General features: G+C 43.2%; 1 protein-coding gene across 2 annotated transcripts in view; it reads right to left on the reverse strand.

Moving 5' to 3' along the window:
- CACNA2D3 (calcium voltage-gated channel auxiliary subunit alpha2delta 3) overlaps positions 1-23,510 on the reverse strand; it is a 771,963-nt gene that overhangs the window by 559,559 nt on the left and 188,894 nt on the right. For both annotated transcript variants that reach the window (XM_077776662.1, XM_077776663.1), the window contains exon 4: positions 7,405-7,536. In XM_077776662.1, coding sequence (XP_077632788.1) covers positions 7,405-7,536 — 132 coding nt within the window. The remainder of the gene's footprint in view (positions 1-7,404; positions 7,537-23,510) is intronic.

Below are 23,510 nucleotides of genomic sequence, written 5' to 3' on the forward strand. Positions count from 1 at the left end.
ATAAGATAGCAAATCACTGTTTTCAACCATTAATGTTGCTCAGGAATGGAGGACTTGAAATACAGACACCGGAGTTAAGAAAAAGAAAGAGAAAGCTGATTTTTACAGGAGGAAATCCTGACTCGGATGGTAGCATTGGGAGTCTCCTTTCCAGTTGATGATGGCCAATTTTCTGGACCACACTGAAAATAATAACATGTGCTTGAGATAACACTCCCAAATTATTACTCAAAAAACCATGAGATGACCGTTTGTTACTCAAAAATCACTTTATTCTGTTCTCCTTATACCTACATGTCCCACCTACAAATGAACCTAATGTAAAGAGTTTCCTGTACCAAATCAGAAAACAGAAGTATGAGAAGACCCTGCCAATTGAAGAGCAATAGCCAATGAAGGTAAAGTAAAACTGACATGATCTTGCACACTAAGGGATAAGAACACAGCTTATTTAAAATATAACTGAAAGGCACGTGGGTGGCTCAGTACGTTAAGTGTCTGACTCCTGCTTCTGGCACAGGTCATGATCTCACAGTTTGTGAGATCGAGCCCCAAAATGGGCTCTGTACTGACAGAGTAGAACCTGCTTGGGATTCTCTCTCTGTGTCTCTCCCCTGCTTGTACACACACACACTCTCTCTCTCTTTCAAAATAAATAAATAAACATTTAAAAATAAAGTTAAAATAAAACTGACACACTGCTTTGTATAAAACCAAGTACCGTTAGGATAGCATGGTCTTAACACACACTGAAATTCTACCCATGGTGAGGCTAGGTGATGTTCCAATTTGTAATTTCACAAAGAATTGGTTTTAGCCCAAATAAAGAGAATTATAATGTGTTGACCCATGTGGACCTTCAGCGGATGTTTGTTTCTCAAACTAAACTGCGGTGACTGGTCATAGACCAGGACCGTGTGTGACCCTGCTGCACCCCTTCCCACTTTGCTGTCCTTCCTCCCCATCTCAGCCCCATCACTGTGTGCCTCAGTGGGGCAAGGAAATGTGTAATTCTTTTTTTAATGGTTCCAACATTTAGGCTAGGGCCTGGGGGTGGGGAGGGATTAATGACACTCAATGCTCTCCTTTTGGATTGAGATCATTCCCCTGCACATGGGCTTGTAACTCCTTCCAAGCACTGCTCTCCTAGGTGCTTTTTGAAAAAGTTGACATGTAATGAATCTGTTGGGAAAACCTATAAAGGATACAATTCCAGAGGAAAGTGGAACAGATGGGACAACCCCAGAGCCGTGGCGGGGAAGGACAGGCCTGGCCCCTGCCTGCCCTCAGCAAGCCTCATGGTGGGCAGGGAAGCTGGAAAAGGATAAAAAGTCACAGGCACCCCAGATGTCACAAAGGAGAAGTGCCTGAGGCTACGTTAGTGTACAAAAGGTGATTCCAATCTCTAACGGGAAGAAGGATCTCCTTCAAACTGAGAGCAGAATGATGGTATATTAGTTTTCCAGAGCTGATGTGACAAAAATCCTACATGTTTCAGTGTCTCAACAGAAAATAACTCTCAGTTCTGGAAAATAGGGAACTAAAATCAAGGGGCGCCTGGGTGGCTTAGTCGGTTAAGCGTCCGACTTTGGCTCAGGTCATGATCTCGTGGTTCGTGGGTTTGAGCCCCGCGTCGGGCTCTGTGCTGACTGCCAGCTCAGAGCCTGGAGCCAATTTCAGAGTCTGTGTCTCCCTCTCTCTCTGACCCTCCCCTGCTCACGCTGTCTCTCTCTCTCTCTCTCCCAGAAATAAATAAAACATTAAAAAATTTTTAAAAAAAATCAAGGTGTCGGCAGGGCCAAACTCCCTCTGAAGCTCTAAGGAACACCCCTCCTTCATGTCTTCTCAGCTTCTGCTGGCTCCCAGCAATTCTTGTTGCTTCTTGACTTGTTGCTTCATCACTGCAATCAGATATCAGTCATTCTGGACTTAGGGTCCACTCTAATTCAGTGTGATCTCATCCCAACTTATTTAATTACATCTTCAAAGACCTTAATTCCAAATAAGGTCACATTCTGAGGCTCTAGGTGGACATAAATTTGGGGGAGATATTACTCAACCCACTACATATAAGTAGAACTTAGAAACAAAAGTAAACAGTGGCCACAGGGTGAACAAGAATATCTCAGGCATAAAGAATGAAATGTACAAAGGTCCTGAAGTTGAAAAGAGCATGTCAAGTTCAAGGAACTGGAAGAATTCTGGTATGGCTATGCAAAGAGAATGTCTATGCCAAAGAAAGGAGCCTGAGCAGAGAGAACCGTGAGATCCAGGCCTTTCCTGGTCAGGACATGAGGGATACATTGAGTGGGGATGAAGACAGTACCTTGAGACAGTTCTAGGCCTAGTGGCCTAAGGTAGAACAATAAAGGTCATACCTTGACTCAATTCAGGACTGGATGAGCACTGAGGAGACATCTTGCCCAAACCTGAAACTTGGGTCAAAATTTTCAACTGATAGCAGGAACTCCAGTCTCTCAGAGTTCAAAAGATTTTCCTGAGATTTCCAGTTATGACCATAAGACCATTTGGGACTTATCTCCCAAATGCCATGTCACCATGCTCTTCCTTACAAAGGGATTTCTATGAAGATCTCTTATGAGAAGTCCTCCGGGATGTTAGCATGAGTTGAATGAATAAAAGTAAAACTCGTTTCTATGCCATGGGATGGATACCTGTGGGCCTTTAATCTGTTTATATCATCTTGAATCTCCACAACTGGCTTGGCAGAGGCAGCATTTACAGAGCTAACTGGACCACTGAGCCCCTCCTTTTCCAATCTCAAAACAAAATATGTTTTCAGAGGCAAACACTAGGAATGCCTGTCCCAGCTGGGACTATATTCCCCAGGATACATCAACTTTTCAGTGTATAATTTTTCATACACACAGATATTTTGAAACTGTTCAAAGAACTTCAAATCCCCAAGAAAAAAAAAAGTTGGCTCATCTTAAATCTTTGAGAACCAAGAAATTGACACTTAGTCAAGAAGCACCCCTCATGAGCTATATAATTTCCGGAATTGCCAATATGCCTTTTGGGATCCCACCCAGGTTGTCTGGGGCATGAATCTCAAGAGAAAAGATTGAGTCATTGGCTCAGGAAGATTTTGAAGAGGGGAGCGATACAGAAAAGAAAGGGAACACAGCTCTGTAATGTATTTATGCCAGTTCCCTACTTGGTCACTGTGTCCCACCAACTGTAGTCAGTGACCAACTTCCCAGAGAGGCAGTAGTTCTACTGTATCTAAGGAGGCAGGGCTGCTCCTACCAGTGTTATGGGACCAATAGATCTAGTAAATGTGGGACACTGAGTGATTCATTCATTCAAAAATACGTATTGAACTCTTATATGTTATTGTTGATGATGGTAACAGAGTGATAGCCAAACATCTCTACCCTCCTGGGGTATTTTCACAAAGGAGATGGGGACTGAAAGCCTGATGGCTCGGGATTACTGGCCAGATTTCACATTTTATAGAGTAAGAACTGCCATGAGAACAAAGCATGAAAGAAAATATTACCACCATCACCACTCCCTCCCATCCTGCTGGTATGATTTGGTCAGTCAGTTAACCCCTTGGTCTGTTTCCTTATTGGTAAAATGCACTTTATAGTAGCTCCAGCCCATAGATTTATTGAGAATTAAACCAACAATGCTTGTATAAACACCTAGGATAGCACTCAATCAATGACAGTCACTATCACTATCAGCATTAATATTAATATTAACCATATTCCCAAAGACTCCTAAGGATGACACTGAAATAAACAGAGCTTTGATGAGGCCTGAGTAACCAATCCTGTAGAGCTCAAAGACCTTTTATTAGTATTTTGTTGCTGTTGTGGTGGCTGATGTTCAGAAGAGCCTAACTGGAGTTCTCACTGTTCAGTGAGACCTTTTTGTAATACAGGCACTGAAAGGTAGACCAGTACCTTGGAAACTGGGTATCAGAATATAAAAGTCTTTACCCATAGAGTCATACAGTTTAACATGCCAGCTACTAGCCATGTGTGACTTTTAATTTTAGATTGAAGTTAATTCAAGTTAAATAAAATTCCTATTTTAATTCCCCTGTCTCGATAGGCACATCTCACATGTTCAATAGCCACATGTGGCCAGTGGTTACTGTAACAGGTGCTGTAGATACAGAACACTTATAGCATCCAAAAGACAGCACATGAAAGTATTGCCACATGGCTAAAGGCCCTACAGTGAACTTGGAAAGGACTGTGTAAATCTATTCAGAAAGAGACAGCATCATCCCAGGTATGCTATTAGGCTGATGTTGACTAACATTCCCCTTCTGAGAACCCCATTCTCCCACCTCCAGAAGTTGAGATTGTGCTTCTTCTTAGTGACCCTCTAGCACCTTCTATTTCCCTCATCTTAGCATGAAACACACTGTACCATCATGGCCTGTTCACCTGTCTCTGTCTCCCTCATGTTCCCTCATTACTTTCTTTGGGGACCCCCCCCACCCAGACAAGGCCGCAGGAATCCTGATCAACCCCCCTGGTTTCAGATGGCTAGCTCTGCCACTGTCCAGGCTCCCTCACTTGAGAATATGGGCTTGGGACCCAGACCAGAATAATCCTTGGACTTACATCTAAGCCAGGAGGACAGTTGCTCTCTCCTCCTCTGAGACCATAAGTGAAAAATAAGCCTCAAGCACACAGCCATGATCCCTATCACTAGGAGATCACCTGCCAGTGAAACATGGTCAGAATAGAGGAAGGTGGAGATGAAAGAGGGAAGGAAAGTTTCAAAATCCTAATGACAATGCTGAATCCTGGAGCCAGCCACGTCTCAAAAACAGCACATTCCCTAGAATTCAAATGACATGAACCAATAAATGTATTTCTTGCTGGAGTTAGTGAGAATGGAGTTTCTGTCACTTGCAACCAAAATCCTGATGAATGTTATTTTCCCACAAGAGGGAACTTCGTGAGGGCAGAGACCTTTTCTATTAAGTTCACCATTTTAACCTCTCATAGTGCTTGGAACAAAACAAGAACTCAGGACCCACTGAATGAAGAATGAAGAAATATCCTTTCTATTTAAGGACCTGCAGACTTACCACAGATTCAAACAATTATACCACTCTAAACATGGAAAGAAGTTTGCTGAAGATAAAACATTCCCACAAAATACATCCATGAGTCATTCTAACGATCATTTTGTGTCCCAGAGACAAGAGGTGTGTTTTCTGTTCAGAACCAAGCACTGAGTGACCACAAGACATGAATAGGGCATTGAAACATCATAGGAGGACTGTGACTCATGTCTTTATTAACACAGAAAAGATGCAGGAATTTTACAGAGTTAAAAGTGTGTCACAAATGTCAGAAACATGTTAAGCATTTTTGAGTCGACTGTTCTGACTGATAAAAACCCTGTATGTAAATTCATCTTCCCTGTTACATAAACCCTTCATGAGGACTTCCTTTTGTTATGACCTGGATGTTTGTTCCCTGCCACCAAATTCATAGGTTGAGGACTAGCATGACCCTATGTGACAGTATGAAGAGGTGGGCCTTTTGGAGATACTTGGGTTTAGATGAGGTCATGAGGATGGAGCCACCATGGTGGGATTAGTGCCCTTCTACGAAGAGTAAGAAACACCAGAGCTTCTCCTCCCCACCATGTGGAGCTATAAAGAGAAGGTGGCCATCTGCATGCCAGAAGGAGGGCTCTCACCAAGAACCAAATCTGCCAGCACCTTGATCTTAGACTCCCCAGCCTTCAGAACTATAAGAAATGAACACCTGCTGTTTAAACCACCCAGTCTGTGATATTTTGTTATGGCAGCCTGAGATGTATAATGCACCCCCCTCCCTTTTCTTTTTTCAAATCTCCTCATGACCATAGTTTAAGGACTTCCTGCTGGTGGAGATGATAGATGATCTGTGGTTTCTTCTTCTCAGCTCCACCTTCATCCAAATACCACGTGGTAAGATGGTAAGAGGTCCCTGCGGCTTCTTCAATGGATCAGCCCCCCAACACGCTTTAATTTCAGCAGCATCTGTGTCAAATTTACTCTCTGTTGAGTTTATGAAAACAGATTGCAATTTGGTGATACTGGAACCTTAATAGACCACTGTTTATTATGCCATTATCTTTACTAGGATGCTTATTGTTTAAATGTCTGTGAGCTCCAGGAGGAACCACACATGCCCCGCTGAACACAACTCTTGGGAAATGTTGAATAATCTGGCAAAGCAGACACTTGGCAGGCAAGTCTCAGGGGACAGATGCTGTACGCAGGGCAAACAGCTCCTCGAGGCGGAGGCTGGCGGTCTCTGTGCCTCAAAGTGGGAAGACATCAGGTGCCTAGTGTTACTTAATGAAAACATAAAAGACTTCACTTAATTGCTCCAAGATTATGCAGGATGTTTTTTCCTTCTTTAAGGTTGAGCTTGTTAATTTCTGCAGCTGTGATGTTGGCACAATTGCAGCCTCAAGTCCTGTTTTCACAACTTGTGAGCAAAATTAAAACTTCCCTTCTTAATTAAAATTCAAACCAAGCCGGAATTAAATTCTTATTGCAAAGTGGAGGCCTGGGGAGGCCTCAGGAACACCTGTTCCAAAGGTATGATGGGCAAACTCTCAAACATACCCAGGTGAGGGTGATATTGGCCCTAAAGATGAGCTGTGGCCATTGGTGGTTCTTCAGCCATTCCAAGCTCTTCCTCTGAGGGTGGTGAGCTCTGGGGTGGGGGAAACCTCAGATCATAGTTTCCATTTCTTTTTTTACACTTTTTTTTTTTTTTAACATTTATTCACTTTGAGAGACAGAAAGAGACAGAGCGTCAGCAGGGGAGGGGCAGAAAGAGAGGGAGACACAGAATTCCGAACGAGGCTCCAGGCTCTGAGCTGTCAGCACAGAGCCCAATACGGGGCTTGAACGCACGAACCACGAGATCATGACCTAAGCTGAAGTCAGACACTTAACTGACTGAACCACCCAGGAGCCGCTCACATTTTCCATTTCTTACCTCTTTAATCAGAATTTAAAATTCAGCCCAGTTATAACTTGTTCCTTTCCACGGTAATAACAATGATAATAATAGTTACAGTAGCAGTAATAGTAATAAAGCAAATTCTTGTCCAGAAAGATTAAATATAATGTGTCTCACACCCCAACTCCTCACTTTTGGTGGAGTTGTATGATCTGCTCTATTGAGAAAGATGTGGAAACCATGTGCAGATTGAAATGTCTATACATGTGCATGGACGCCATGCTGCCATGCCTGTGTGCACTCTGAGAATAGATGTAACAGATTTGAATGTAATCTTTCATTTTCTCCTAATGGGAGGGGAAAAAATTTAACCCTGAACATGAAAGGAAAACATTACAGAGTCATTAATCTCAATCATAATTCTCAAGGCAAGGATACTCACCTGGATACTGCCTAAAAAAGCCCTTTGCACTTCCAAAGTACTGCCATATGAGGGATGGGTCACGATCAAAGTTATCTACAAAAACTTTGTTTAGGGATTCAGACCAATAAACCCCATTGACGATTGCTGGGTCTGAAAAAAAAGAGAGAGAAGAGGAACGTTACAAACCAAAGCAACAGAGAACCCCGGCTGGCAACCCTCAGAGCTGGCAGATAGCAGCAGCATGAGGCTCATCTTCCAGGAAGCTGTGGAGAAAGTTATAACTTCCCAAATGTGTAGCTCCTGGGAATTCCATACATTAGGGATTCCTCATCCTGCCCAAGCTCCCAGAGCCACCTACGAGCCTTTACTGATTACTCCTTACTTGAAAACCACATCCCTTTACTTGTAACTTTCAACCTTGCACAGCAGAGTTCTTGAGAAAGTAGAGAGACATCTTCTTAGCATTATTTTCTACCTTTGCCTTTCCTGAGTCAGAACTGGCAATAAAAACAGGAAAAATGTGTTTTCTCTCACTGCAATGACCTCAGGCAACATGGTCCTGTTCCAATTCTCTTTACCTCTGACTTCGAAGGTTGCTTTGTAAATAAATAAATAAATAAATAAATAGGAATTACACAACTACATCTCTCTACTTCTTTTGCTCAGCACATGGTGAGCTCCAGGAGAGCAGGAACTAATTCACTTGACCTTCTGCTGTGCCCCTTTGAACAGTACATGGCAGAAATTCCAAACATTTATGGATGCATGAAGAGATGAATGGATGAATGGATGAATAAAACAAAGGTTACTCACCACAACTGTCTATTCTTCTGCCCTTGTGATCCCATGAACAAATCTCTCTTCCTCACCCTTGGCAGCCCAAAGCTAATGCTTTGCCTTCCATCCACAAATAAAAATTAAGGGCAAAGACAAAGAAGGGAAATAAGCAAGTATTTTTTTGCATAGTGGTTGAAGCAAGATGGATCACTAAGGATGCTTGTGATCATCCTTTTTTTTTTTTTTTTAAACTTCTAAAGATCCTGTTTCTAAATGATGGCACATAAAGCATAATTCTGTTAAGAGGGGCAATCACCATCCAGTCCTGGCATGATGGGGGTAAGAATGACAACAAGGTGAGCATGTTAATGATGAGGAAGAGGAGAGGAAGGAGCAGAAACCTCTACTCAGTCTTTCCTGTCGTGCAAGCACCATGCTTAGCTCATCTCCCGTCACCTCTACCACAGCCCTCCAATACAGGCGCCGTCTATCCTCCATGCTCTGCAAGGGGAAACGGAGTACCAAGAGGTTAGGTTCTTTCCTAAAAGCATCCAACTCATCAATGACAAAGCTTCTGATCTGTGATTTGTAAAATGGGATAATACACATCTTAAAGGGCTGTTGGAAAGGCTAAACAAATCTACAGAAGAGGACAAATGATAAAAGGCCCTCAGAAAGTCATCAATGGAGTAATTGCAGTCACCTGGATTCCAACACCCTCACCAGAACTCCCTGTGGGACCCCAAGTCACAGAAACCCCACCATGGCATCTTTATTCCAAAGATTCCTCCATTCTATACCAGGAGGATGAAGACAGATTTGGTCCCTCTAGTCCTCAAGTTGCATAGTAAGCCAATTAGCAAGATAATGCTAGAAATGTTCATGTGAATTAGGTACAGTGACAAGGAAACTCACTGTTGGCACACTGCACCCCATCCCTCCTCCACAGTGGCCTGCCCATTGCCAGCCTGCTGCCCCCAAGATGCTCACCTGAAGAGGTCTGAGGGAAAGCCCACAAAATGACACCTAACCCAGCAGGTAAACATGGTGTCTTGTATTGTCTTACCTCTAGTCTGTCTTATTCTTTTGGATCACTCACCCAGATTCCATAGACAAGTAGGATTCTGAATCTCACCTCAAGGGTAAGTGCTCAAATTCTGATAAACAATAATAAACCACATCATAGGCTGGGAGAGTGAAAATGACCAATTCTACCTTTCACCACAGAGTAATTTTGAGAAAGACTTTATCCTCACAATCCTGGAAAATGGAACCCTTTATTGCTACTGTGCAAGCTTGACAATAATTATTGTGATCCACTCCTTGTTACAAGAGTCACTTAAATTAATCCACAAAGATGTAAATACAATAATGACACTGAAAACTCCATGGTTCTTGCCTCCTCCATCAATGGCCTCAATTATGTTGCCATCGTATAAAAACTTTCCACAATTAGAAGCAAAAATTCCATTTTATTCACTCACTGTCTCAACATGTTAAGCAGTCAAACAATTTCCAGTTAGAGAATTATTTTTTTCTTGACTGTGGTTTCTCTGGGGGTAGTAAAAGGCCACCCATACCCCAGGGGGTCCTAGAAACCTAAGATTGTCCCTCGGGGACCTGTGAGCACCTTCAGAAATGCAAAAAGAATTGTGATGATGAGAGGTTATTTCAACAATCATTTGGACACTAAATGTCACTCTGAAATTATGCTTCTTTAAGAAAAGGGGGCTCCCAGGGCTCCTGGGTGGCTCAGTTGGTTGGGCATCCGACTTCGGCTTAGGTTATGATCTCACGATTTGTGGGTTCGAGCCCCACATGGGGCTCTGTGCTGACAGCTCAGAGCCTGTTTCAGATTCTGTGACTCCCTTCCTCTCTGCCCCTCCCCTGCTCATGCTCTGTCTCTCTCGGTCTCAAAAATAAACAATAAAAAAAATAAAAAAAAAAAGAAAAGAAAAGGGGGCTCTGATTTTCCCAGGACATGGTGGACAAGGGCAGGAGAATCACTAAAGAATACAGTCTAGTTAAAATGAGGGCTGTATTACACACACCCATTTGATCAAATATTTGAGATAACATGTCCTCTAGCTTATACAACAATCACAGTATATTGATTCCATAATCTTGCTTAACAAGCAATTTTAAGAGAAGGAAAAGTCTCAAATTGCTGTCCGTTATTTGTCATCTAAGAGATGAAGAAAAGAGACAGGAAAATGATAATGTTATAAAATGAGGCCTTCATCTAAATATCTGGGTTAAAACAGAAACCAAAACTTAAGTTAAAAGCTGTTTTCCCAACATCATTGGCAGAGAGCAGATATGAAAGAACCCAAAGGGTCAGTGCCTCCCATCACATCCTGTGTACCCAAGTCCCCAGCTCCTTCCACTATCTACCGAGCAGGAGGTGAACATGACATGGTGGACCAGCACCCCAGCTGAACGTTCCTCTGTGGCGGCTGAGCACATTTGCTTTCTTAGTCACTTGCAAAAACAGCATCCTCCTAAGCACCAGGTTTCCCTTTTTCTTTTATGTGTTTTGTTCCAAACTTTGTTTAAAAGCCCTCCTCCTTTGCCTCATTTAGGGCTCTCTAGCAGTCTTACACTAATCTGAGCTTGAGTTTCACTTCCACCCCTAATCTGCTTAGGTGGTTATGTACTGTATAAGCTTCCTGTGGCTGCTGTAACAAATTACCACAAACTGAGTGACTTAAAACAATAGAAATGTATTCAGGAGGCCAGAAGTCCAAAATCAAAGAACTGGCAGAATGGTTTCCTACTGGGGGCTCTCAGGGCAACTCTGTTCCACGCCTCTGTCCTGGCCTCTGGTGGTCGCCAGCAACCCTTAGTGTTTCTTGCCCTGTAGATACTATCAGTCCAATGTCTTCCTCCACCTACATGTGGCCTTCCCTCTGTGTATGTCTGTCATCTCTCCCTTTCTTTAAGGAAACCAGTCACTGGATTTAGGGTCCACCCTAAATTTAAGATGATCTCATTTCAAATCTTTCACTTAGTTATATCTGAAAAGACCCTATTTCCAAATAAAGTCACATTTGTAGGATGCACTGGAGGTTAGGGCTGGGGCATATCTTCTGGAGGCCACCACTCAACCCCCTGCATGTACTCAGACTCCCTTATTTATGCTACATAATATACCCATATGTCATGGTTTGCATGTCTTCTTTTTAAAATCTGAGTTTAATGTGGGTAAGCCTTTTTCCTAGTGAAGGATGTTTAAAAGCCTTTTAATGGAAACAATTCAGATTTTGATGTCTGCATTATAATTTTATGAGCTTACCATTCTTCCCAATCCCTGTCAATGGGTCCTACCTACAATGCTCTAACTTGGACTAAAATCATTTCCCTTAATGCCTAGTATATGCGTCAATGCCCAGTTCTCTGCTCAAAACAGTGAACTCCATGTGACACGGTCATTTTCTCCAATGTCACTGTCCATTCAGTGTCAACTTATTATTCATAGAGGTCAATGTGAATTCCAGCAATAGCAGTTCTGCTTCCTGCTTCCTCTACCTTCTGAGAGATTAAATTACATCCGATGCCAGTCAGAAATTGATCAGATGTTCAGCTTTTAGTAGAACAGACTACGAGCAGATGTTTGGAGAGTCAGAGTCCCACACCACCTTTGTGATCTATTTGCAATTTGTAGCTGAAGAGCGGCTCACACATTCCTGCTCTGTCTTTATAACTCTGTACCATATAACCCATCAAAAATCACATTTGTAGTTCCTTCTTTTATTTCCACCCAAATAACTGCTCTCACCTGTGCTTCCCCATCCCTCAACAAGTCGGCACTTTGCTGCATGGGAGCTGTTTCATGTTATGGATGGCTGACGTTCTCTCTGCACCCTCCCCTGCACACTCACACCCCTTTCCATTCTGTTCTGTATCTTTGAATGAGTAGCCCCTCTTGGCATCCTGGGGTCCATCCTCCTGAGTCAATCAGCCCTTTGGGTTCAAGCAAAATCAATCCATGTAAAGCACTTAGCACAGCAATTGGCACACACAATATGGTACACACACACTGACCATTATTTATGCCAGGCGTGAGCAAATAAATAACATCCCAAGAAGAGCACCCCACTTCTTCTATCCCTGTTCTCTGCAGCAAGAGTCCCGGGACAGCATACTAATTGTATAGCACACCAGTCTGAAATGCAGGCTTTGGAGCTGGAGTCTTGAATATGAGACCTCACTTGGCACTTGTCAGTTAGTGGCCTTGGGCTTGTGACTTACATTCCCCAAGCCCCACTGTCTTCTTTGACCAGAGCAGCTCTCACTCAAAGGCTTCTGAGACAAGGCACATAGGGTGCTCAGCAGAGGGAGGGCTCCATTACCATCAGTGGGTACATCACTAGTCACAACTCTGGGGTGAGTCCCCAGACCCCATCCAGGGCAGTTCAGCTCTCCTCGAACTATCCTGATGAAACTTTACCTAAGCCTCTTCCTCCCTTCCTCTAGTTATCAGGGCAAGGTACTCTTGACGACTCTTACATTCATTTGTTCATCCAATGAATATTCACTGAGCACCTACAATACTGGGCATTCAGCAGTGAATCAGACAGACCATGAAGTGGACATTTCAGTCTGAGGAGGGGTGACAATGGGCAAATAAGTGAAGATTCCAAACAGAAGTGGGTGTGATGAGGCAAATAAACCAGGAGAGTTACCAGTTGTGGAAAGGGGAAGGGGAGTTACTCTGAGTGGTCTAAGATTATCTCTTTGAGGAAAGACCTGAATGCTGAGAAGGTGTCAGTTTAAAAACACCTTGGTCAGCAAAAGCATCAAGGCAGAGTGAGCAGCAAGTGTGAAGGCCCTGAGCTAGGAAGAAACCTGTGTCCTGGGGAACAGCAAAACAGTAGTGCCATTGAGGTCCCATAAGCAAGGGGCAAGAGGTTCGAGACTGGGCTAGCAAGATGGACAGGCCACAGTGAAGGTCTTAACAGATGGACAAAGTTTCCTGCCAAGCATACATTTTCTCAAAGACATAATCTGTGTCCACCACTGCCAAGGCCCACCACACTTTTATTCATAGTTCCAAAGTCAAATTTCTTGTTTTATGAAATCTACAGCCAGCATAGCTTACTTCCTTCAAGCAATCAGGATCTTTACGGATGCGTTAGCACTTGAGCTTCCTCTCCGGACCTCAGAGTCACCTGATATGCTCACCATCTTTTTTCTCAATATCACTTATTCCCCAGTGAATTAGCAGCAGCACTGTATTAACCTGACATTTTCTCCCACAAAATATGGGCCCATTTCTAGCAAATCTGAGTGCCCATCAATAATTACAGGCTAATCTAGAATTACAAACCACTGTTCACCCAAAAATCATGGAAGGGAAGGGTCTGAATTCATGTCCAACTGGGTTTCCGAAGCACGGCCCTTGTAAAGAAGGTTATTTCCTGCTTTGAACAAGTTAGAGAAAGGGTCTGAGGCTTGCCTAAAGGTCTTTGAAGGGGTATAACTCCCGGATGTGAAATCACAGCAGGCACAGGGAGAGCTGGGGGGGACGGAGCCCACGCAGGAACTCTTCTTCAGTGCCGCACACTGAACCACATATGGAGGGAGAGTGGCTGGATGGCCTTCATGTCTCCCATTTCAGCAAGTAAGTGCTATCTCCCATTCATTCTAAATAGGTCATAGATTAAATAATGAATAGTTTTGATGCTAATTACCACGCAGTTATATATACTGGAAAATAGCCATCAATGTGTGTTGAATTATAAAATAGATGTATTTGCCAAACATTTCCCCTTCCTTTAAACTTAGTGACGTGATAGATATTAAATGCAGGTTGCTTTTCACAAAGCTGGAGTCAGTTTCTGGCAGTCCTGGAACCAAAGGGCTGAGGAGGATTCATGGTCCAATGCCGAGCCACTCTGCATGGGTCTGGAAAGCAAAAGGAATGGGAAACACACCTACCAGTTTGGCAAATCCCAGAAGGTGCTGGAGACTCTCGCAGACTATTGCCTTAGTGTGCTAGATGTCAGGATTAATTGCCCAGTGAGATTTCACATCACTGACTCCACTTGTTTGTGTTTTTGTTTGTTTGTTTTGCCTTAAATATATCAACTTTAAATAGCCCTTCCCCCTTAACATATTTTAAATTTTGTGGAGAAATTCACATTTCTCCCACCTCATCACTCCTTATTCTACTGGAATAAACCATTCCCAAGTCTTTGTTGGAAATATTAGGAAGAGGAAAATGAGATGATAGAAATCAAATTATAATGATGACAATGACAGCAGCGGAGGCTACCGTTTCTGGAACATTTGCAATGGGCCATGTGCAAGACAGCTACAAACTCCTCTTCCTATCCTCATTTTCCATATGAGGAAACTCATGGAACCCTTGGAACACTGGAGTTCATTTCCCCAGGATATAACCTTGCCCACCAGGGAGATTAGCTAAGTTCCTCATCCAAACTATTAGACAAAAGATGATTTGTGTGGAGGCCTTGAACTCCAATGACTGCCCACCAGACAGTACGTAGAGGGAGGGAGAAAAGGGAGGCACAGGACGTGTAATCTAGACACAAGGTAACAGGTGACTCACACCAGGCTGCCTGTCCCCAGCTGTCAGCAACTGAATGGGGTGGGTGGTCCCTGGAGAAAGGGGCTGGGGTCAGGATGTCATTGGGCCAGCCACAGCATCTGTGCACCCAATGTGTAGGACATGTGTGTGAGCTGGAGAGGACATGGTGAATGAAGATAAGGCAGTGCTTGGGAACCTATTCAGAGCTCTCTGCAAGAGTTCCCTAAGGCATCCATCTACGGTTCTCTGCTGCAGAGCCCACCAGGGAAGGTCTTTTGTCACTACCTGCATTTGGATTTGGGGTCTGCTTGCTGAGGGGACATTTACAAGGCATAAAACCTTGAATAACACACTTCAGAGTGAAGCTAAGCATATCTCAAGGGGCTTCTGATTCTAAAATGGCATTTGTAAGAAATTGTAGTTAAGCTAGTCTTCGCTAGCTAATTTAAAACACTGCCTTCTTCAGAGATCATTTTCCCACTACCCGAGTCTCCTTCAGGTCTGTAACAAAAAGCTGAAGAACCAGAGCCTCATTCCTTCTCAAGGATTTACTCTGGTTGGAAAGGGAACAAACATAATCTTAGATAGGTTCAGAGATGGGGTGAGCACAGAGTCACCATTTTTCTACGAGAAAGTACCAGAACAACACCAGCCTTGCAAGTCCCTCATAGCGGTTCCCTGGAACTTGGCATCCTGCTTGAAAACCTGTGCTACATAACATGGCCAGACCACTCAGCCTGCTCCAGAAGCATCAGGTATTCCTGCTAACCCATCACACAGAGACTGCACCCCACTGCACAGGGCTCTAAGATGCTCTGGTTTGCACTTCCCTTCCAGCCTTCAGCATCCACCCACATCTGCACCCTGGCCAAACTCACTAAGGTTTCTCCATTCTTGTCTTAATTCTTCCATTTATAGTAACTAGCTCTATGACCACTGGACAACCTGGTTAAAAGGTGTACATTACATAGTCATTATAGTATGCATTTATTTATTCATTCATGCAGAAAACAGTTGCTGAATGCCAGGCACCATGCTAGGATTGGGGGACAAAGTGGTGGGCAAAACCAGACATGGCCTTTAACCCAGTGAAATGTACAGACCGGTCAGGAAGGCAGAGAACCCAATAATTATCTAATTATGTATAAAAGTACAGTCATGACTAGTATAAGATGGGGCAAAACACAATGTTAGGAAACATGCTCTTAGGGAAGCTCTTGCTAGCCTAGATTGACGGAGCTGGAATCTTCAGAATGTATAGCTACTCAGAGGGGAGGGGCAAGGCGCTGCTGGCATTGCCAACTGTAAGTTTAAATACCCACAATGCAGAAGACAAAAAGGAGGCTGGGGTAGGTGGGAGGAGTCAGGCCCAGGGAACCACGCAGGGCCTTGAAGACCCTGGTCTGCAATCTGCTATCAATCTTAGAGCCATGGAGGCCCCTGGAGGGCTTGAAGACAACACAGTAAACCCCTTGCTATTTGGAGAGCACCCAAGCAGTGCGGGTGGTCGAGGGTGGACAGAGTGTGTACAGAGGCGCCTGCTGTTGTTTAAGGGGGACATAACGGTGCCTGCACTAGGATGCAGAGTGAGAGAAAGTCCACGGTATGTAGAGAGAAGGAGCTCAGCAAACATGAGAGGGTCCAGGTTTTGCACTCTGAAAGCCAAGGTAGAAGACTTCTTCTTCACTGTCCCAGGATCCAAGCGGGTAGTCCCAGCAGTAGGGAGTGTGGACAAGGTCCTCCTGAGCACTGCACTGAGGGGGAGTTAGCCCAAGAGGAGTTGGCATGCTCCTCACACCGCACACAGGTGGGGAAATCTATTGATGGCAACAGGGTAAATTGTCCCCAAATAGCCAGACTGTCCCAGATCTGCTACCACCAACTTTTCTGCTGTGACGGTCTTCAGAATGCAGGTCTCTGCCAGCCACCCTAGCAGTGCACCTCTCACTGATGGAAATTATTCGTAAGCAGCATGAAAGAATGGGAACCAGTAAGAAGAGGAAATCCTCGGCCACCCGCACCTGGGTGTGGCACAGCTGTGGCGAGGCTCTCCTTCTGTGTGCCACTGCGCATCCACACGGTGCCAGCTGCCCTGTGCCCTCATTCTCCATCATGCTCGCGGCTCCTGGGAAGGCCCATACTGTTTCCAAAAGATGAGCAGACCGAGTCTGGTAAGGGGAGGCCACAGAACCAGGGAGGGACTAGGCCGTCCTTTCACCTATAGGTGTTCCTCGGTAGTGAGACTCAGACGCTCGGCCCTGGGCCTCTGCCCCAAATGCATTCCTCTTCACAGTAAAGCCAAATAAAATCTTACCCATCAGTCAAGAAGCACTTAAAAATATCTAGGGTATTTGAAACTTGTTGTATGTTCTGGGGCCGGGTAGGGGGACATCAAGAAACAATTCTGGAGAAAACTGATGCTATGACAAGTCACACATAATAAAAGACAACACCCAGTTGGAGAATATATAGCTGTCATCCTTTAGTAAGAACCCATTCCTGATATTCACACAGAAAGTCTCCTCTAATTTCAACCTTTCAGAAGAAAGAAAGAAATTTAAACGTTCCTTCTTTCCATCTTCTGGACAGGCCTGGCTCCCAGTAAAATATGATTTTGTGGAGCCTGCCATCTGCACTGATGCTATCAGCTTTTTATTGATATTTAATATAAACAGAACCCCGAGGCTAGCAGGTACCCTGACAGGGTCTGAAATATAATTGCCAAGGAGCCAAACAAATGCGTGTAGCAATTAAAGAGCTGTCAGGGATATTGCTGGTGCCGACACAGAGCTGCAGGCTCGATAAAGGAGGGATGCACACAAGCAGGGAGGCAGAGAGAGCAGAGGGCTGTGGGAAGGAAACAGGGTGGGATCCTGGCACATCCTTCCTGCAGCCGGCCCAGATATCCCACACAGGGAGATAAGGGGATTATGGACACTCAAAAAGGGAAATGAAGCCGGGTTTCACCTGGTGATTGCTTCCAACACACAGAGACCAAGAGCCAACTCTCCTGCCTCTGCTCTGAGCTTTATACCGAAGACACAACATGCAGCCTTGAATCTGGCTTGGGTGGGGATCCAAGGACAGGGCACAGGAAGGAATCTATTCTGCACTGTTTTTAAGAGCTGTCATAGTGGCAGAAGCCTGAAAAACTGGCTGTGGGTAAGAAAGATGGGGTGCAGAGAGATGGAAGGGAGTTCTAAGTGAGGAAGAAGGACAGACAAGCCTGCTGCAGAGCCAAGGCCAACAGAAAGGGAACCCGAGGTGAGCCTCCGAGGAGGACCAAGGAATGCTTCTACGCCAGTTCCGGTTGCAAAAGCCCTGCCCACACCTCTGCGAGTACCGACCTCACAGGGAACATGGCAGTGGTGGGGATGGAGATGGTCATGGGGATGGGGGTGCAGACACGACCTCTGCTCTGTCCCAGGCTCTCTAGTCATGCTTGGAGATGCCCTGGAGCTTTGTTTTTCATAACTGGAAGACATGGGATGAGAAAGGGAGTGGCACCTAATGAATGGCCTGGGTTCAGGGGTCAGAAGGACCCAGTTTAGGAACAGAATCATTTGTGTCATAATTTGCTCTTAAATTCCGGACCCAGTTTAGGAACAGAATCATTTGTGTCATAATTTGCTCTTAAATTCCTATGAGAGGAGCACACCTTTTCAAATGGAAGGCTGTTGCCAGAGATCTGAACTGCAAATAGCCAATGGGGTAGTAAAATAAAGGAATCTTAATCTCCTTTTCTTAAAAATTTTTATTTATTGTTGACAGACAGAGAAAAACAGAGTATGATCATGGGAGGTGTAGAGAGAGGGGGAGACACAGAATCTGAAGCAGGCTCCAGGCTCTGAGCTGTCAGCACAGAGCCCAATGCAGGGCTCGAACTCACAAACTGCGAGAGCATGACGTGAGCTAAAGTGGGACACTTAACCGACTGAGCCAACCAGGAGCCCCTCTCCTCTTCCTTGAACCATGAACAGAAAAGGGTTTATGCCCTGCCCTTACCCCTTACTGACATATGTGCATGCACACACAAACACACACACCCTACAACCCACCCTAGACAATGCTTTCAGGTAGAACACAAAAGAACTTGTAAAGACGTTAGTAGTTACCACATTTCACGATGTTAGAGAACTTTTAACCAACACATGGAACCAAAGATACTCAGATCATTACTCAGAAGGGGGTTATTTTTACTTAGTTAGAAATAGTTGATTTAAAGGAAGGTGTTAAGGAATCACACAGGAATTGGGCAGAAACAGGTGAAATCATGAGTATGGCCTGAGAATGACTGGGGCTGGGAAAATACAGCTCCAGTGGTTCCGAAGAGCAATGCCCACCATCTCCCACATCCCCTCACATGGGAAACTCACCCCAAAGCCTTAACAGTGTGTGGGATGACAGGGGACATATGCTCCTATTCCTTGTTTTTTTTTTTTTTTAAATGTGTTTTTTCTTCAATACACTATAAATACACCCTCTATGTATACCTGCTCTGAACCTGACAAACTCCTGAAGGCATTCAGATCCAAGAATATAAAAATGTAGATGTGGTCACATCATAAAGGGCATTCCAAGCTCTACATCCTGAGAGTGTGTAAGCAGGAGTCAGAAATCATCTGAGAAAGTGCAGAAAGAAGCCCCGAGAAGCAGATCATGTTCTCTGCTCGTAAACTGCAGGGGAGATCCGCCCCCTCCCAGAGCTCCTGGGAGGAAGCCAATTTCATGCCAAGGTGGTTTTGATGGATACGGCACCAGGGGGCTGGGTTCACATGGCTAGAACATTATAAGAATTTGCTTTTGATGCCCAATTTCATGTGAAGATCGCAGGTCGTAAACTCCCCTGGACTCTACCACGGGAAGTTTATACCACTCCCCAAAAGCATGATACACTGAGAATAATGCCTGCTGCTAAGAATAGTGACCAAGCACTATTAACAGTAAGGTTTCAGCTGTCTTTCCACCTCATCATCCTGCAAATACTTGCATTGATTATTCTTTGTCTTGCTGACCAATAGCATTTGGGCCCAATTAATTGAGACCAAATGATTGAGTTTATGGACTTTTAGTAGGAGTATTCACTGACTTCCAAGTGGTTGCTCCTCTTGTCATGAAAAATCACAAGGTATAGGTTTAATTCTGTTATATGACTTATCACTAGAATAACCATATAGTTTATCATCCAAACCAAATCCCTTTTGGTAAAGGGGCCCTTTTTATTAACATGCAGAGATAAGTAGTATCAAGTAGGTCTATCCTTGGCAAACCAATATAGATAAGCACCCCATTTAGAACTTACCCCATTCCACAGAGAATGGAACTGTGTGTGTTTATGTATGTGTGCACATTTTGATCTCTGATGTGATCATGACTGCTAAAGCAAAAAGGGTTAGAAGAAAGAAATCACTTCTAAAATAATAGATCAAATGCTTACTTTTAACCCTTGGCCCATCACTGCATGTAGGATCATGGCCTTTTGAGCCCTGGAGCAGTTTGCTAGCTGTGGGCATTCAGCATGCTTTAGACATACCCAAACTGTTTAACTGACAGGAGAAGAAATGAAGAACATTAACTGATCCACTACATTGCTTACCTGGAAGTTACTCAAGAGTGTTCTACTGTAATTAAATCAAAGCACCCTCTACTTCTTCACGGTGGGAATCTTTTCAATTTAAAGAACCCAACATCCTATTCAAAATATCTTAAAAGATACTGGCCTCTAGAACTAAGAAGATGATGGGTAGGAATAGTTAAGGGGTAGAGTTATCCGGAGATGGGTCAACCTGATGCACCTGCTTAAACCTATGAAGCCTCTGGGTCTGATTTCAACCCGAACATCCACAAAGGATGGGTCCCTACGAGAAATTCAGGGTGGCACTGACAAGAAGAGGAAGCTAGAAGTGTCAAACCATAAACATCTCCCCCAAGTTTCCAATATGGTCACAAACACCAAAAGATCAACTCAGAGGCCACAAAACCCATGTGACTCAGTATTTCCCCAAGTACTAATTCACCCAAAGAATTGAAATTTGGAAGGACCATTACCAAGGGAAGCAGTTCTATACCACACTGGTATACAAGAAGTATGTTGAACATTCTAAAACTGCATAGCAGACAAAAGGAACTTTATCACGGGAAGTTTAATGCAAAAAGATAGATCTCTTGGGGTGCAAAGAAAAAAATCAAGGAAGAGAGAAAGAAATATTTCATGGAAAATAATGCTATAAGTCCAGCAGATTACATGTTACAAATAACAATGAAAAAGAAGAAAATATTGCTACTACTATAAAACCAACAAGACCAGACATATTTAACAGGAACTGCACCCAAAGAGGAAGAAGTCAGTTGCTACAAAAATGACATATGACAGGGACAGGCCTTCAGAAATGGAGGTTGATCTCCAAAACCTTCAAGGACAGGGCTGCTTACAGATTTTTAGCTGAAACTGTTTTCATTAAAGTGTGCTGATAAGCCAAGGTTTGAAATTTTTTTTCTTCAAAAATTTAGTAGTCCAAACTTTATTATTTTCATACGTGTAGAAATACTTGTTTGGAAAGATCTTCTAGTAATAAAGATGCTAAAACATAAAAAAAAAAAAAAAAAAAGGATGCCGAAACTTTTATAGCTGATGCTGATCCATGTAACCAGTTTGATTAAATAGCTTGGAACACATTTTAAACTGCCAGAAGTACAGAGTAAATCAAAACTCCAATAACATTTTGGAGTTCTAACACATTTGATGACTAATTTTATTACAGCAGTTCACTAGAAAAAAGGCAAGCCATCTCTGCAGCTAGTATCCAATTCCACTTTCTCATTTAATCCACTCTGATTTCACCCTTTGGTCTCTTTGATTATCTTTAAATAGCTTGGTTCTCCTTTGTATGTGAGTTAAAGGATACGTAAAATTAAAGGTGTTGCTATTCCAATACCATTCACATGATTAGAATATACGAAGTGTTTGTAAGAACTGAAAGCTGTGTTACTCATGGAGTATCCCAAACAAGGGTATCTGTGACATCAGGTCAATGTTTACAAGGTCAAAATAAAGGCTAGCTTGGTCCCTGCATGGTCAGGGGATGAGAGAAATCAGCAACAACAAGAACAACGAAAGATGTGAAGAGAGGATGATAAAGCTTGTTTCAAAACAATAGCCCACCATAAAAGGTAGAAATATTTAAGAGAAAACATATTACTTAAAACAGATATTTAATTTAATTTTAAGTTTTTCAAAATTTGTTCTCTAAGACATACTATGTTTTCTCCATAAATAAATATATATATACGTATGTGTATATATATATATACGTATATATATATACGTATATATATATATATGGAAATCTTATCTCTTACAATTGAATTAGGGATAAGACATAGTTAATTAGCATATGGAATAAGTACAAATTCATACCAGAGGGTCAATCCAATCCTAAAGTCTATTTAAGAATGGGGGAAAAAAATGGGCCCTTTTGTCTTGAAGTAGCTGACTACAGTGCACTGAGCGGTACAAAAAAATTAATAACTTTCTGGGTCCTTAACTTTCTCCAGACATTGTCTTTAAAGCAAGAAAAAAAAAAGGTTCAAATGTTTAAAATCTCTCCAAAACTATTAGCAAAAACAATATGGAAATATATACCAGATGCACAAAGGCATCTTGGGATGAATATATTAAAGACCCACAACTGCAAATTCTAAAATCTATTTAATTGTGCCAAAAAGAAAGACTTTTTGATAAACAAAATGCAGACAGTGTTTAAAAAAAAAACCTTGAAGTCTTGAGCCAAGACTATTCCTCATCTGGATATTTCAGACTCTAACTAGACCACCAAAACAGACTTTGCTGTCATGTGGGTCACCATTGAGAACAGCGGCAGAGCTCTGGCCTCAGTCTTACCTGGGGAGAGAGTGGAATAATAAATGAATTCTGCAAGAAGTTTCCACTCAGGGCCTTTTATCTTAGACCAAACACAGAGCTCTTTTCTAGGGGGAAGAAAGTGGAAATCACCCTCTAAAAATAGTTTTATTCTTTCCCTTGAAAAACAACTTCTCACTTAATTAACCAAAAACCAAATGACCCCACCCTCAAAAACAAAGAAACTCACCCTAGTCCTGTGGATAATCACTGTTAGCCTCCTGACACAAGGCCATCTACTGCCTTCCCCATATGTTTTATTGTATAACACAGGAGTGTGCTGTGTGCACTCCTTTCCAACTAAACCTTCCCTCTCTATTCCATTCACCGGCTTCAGGCCATGCACATCGCACTCCTCTGTAATAGCAGTATAGCGCTCCATTTCAAGCAGGGATAAGGAAAGGAGTCTTCTGTCACAAGTGACATTCCTAGCACCCAGAGTGTTTGGAGGGATTCGATTTACAATAAATAAATATACTAGGGTGCCTGGGTGACTCAATCAGTTGAGCATCCGACTCATGATTTTGGATCAGGTCATGACCTCAGAGTCATGGGATTGAGCACCCTGTCAGGCTCCATACTGAGTGTGGAACCTGCTTAAGGTCCTCTCTCTCTCTCATTCTCTCTCTCTCTCTGTGTGTGTGTATGTGTGTGTGTGTGTGTGTGTGTGTGTGTGTGTGTGTCTTCATTGCAGAAATGTGGACAGGAGCCAGCTCACAGTCCTTACCATGTCCAAAACCATTCCCCAAACCTCTTCCTTACCCTCTTGCTCCTATACATGGTACCATGTTTTACACTTTCATTATGAAATACTTTCAGACTCTAAAACAGTTGCAAAAATGGGGGGGGGATCCAAAACAGCCTATACCCAGCTTC

This window comes from Crocuta crocuta, unplaced genomic scaffold (assembly GCF_008692635.1).
Source record: "Crocuta crocuta isolate KB4526 unplaced genomic scaffold, BGI_CrCroc_1.0 scaffold87, whole genome shotgun sequence".
Classification (NCBI taxonomy): domain Eukaryota; kingdom Metazoa; phylum Chordata; class Mammalia; order Carnivora; family Hyaenidae; genus Crocuta; species Crocuta crocuta.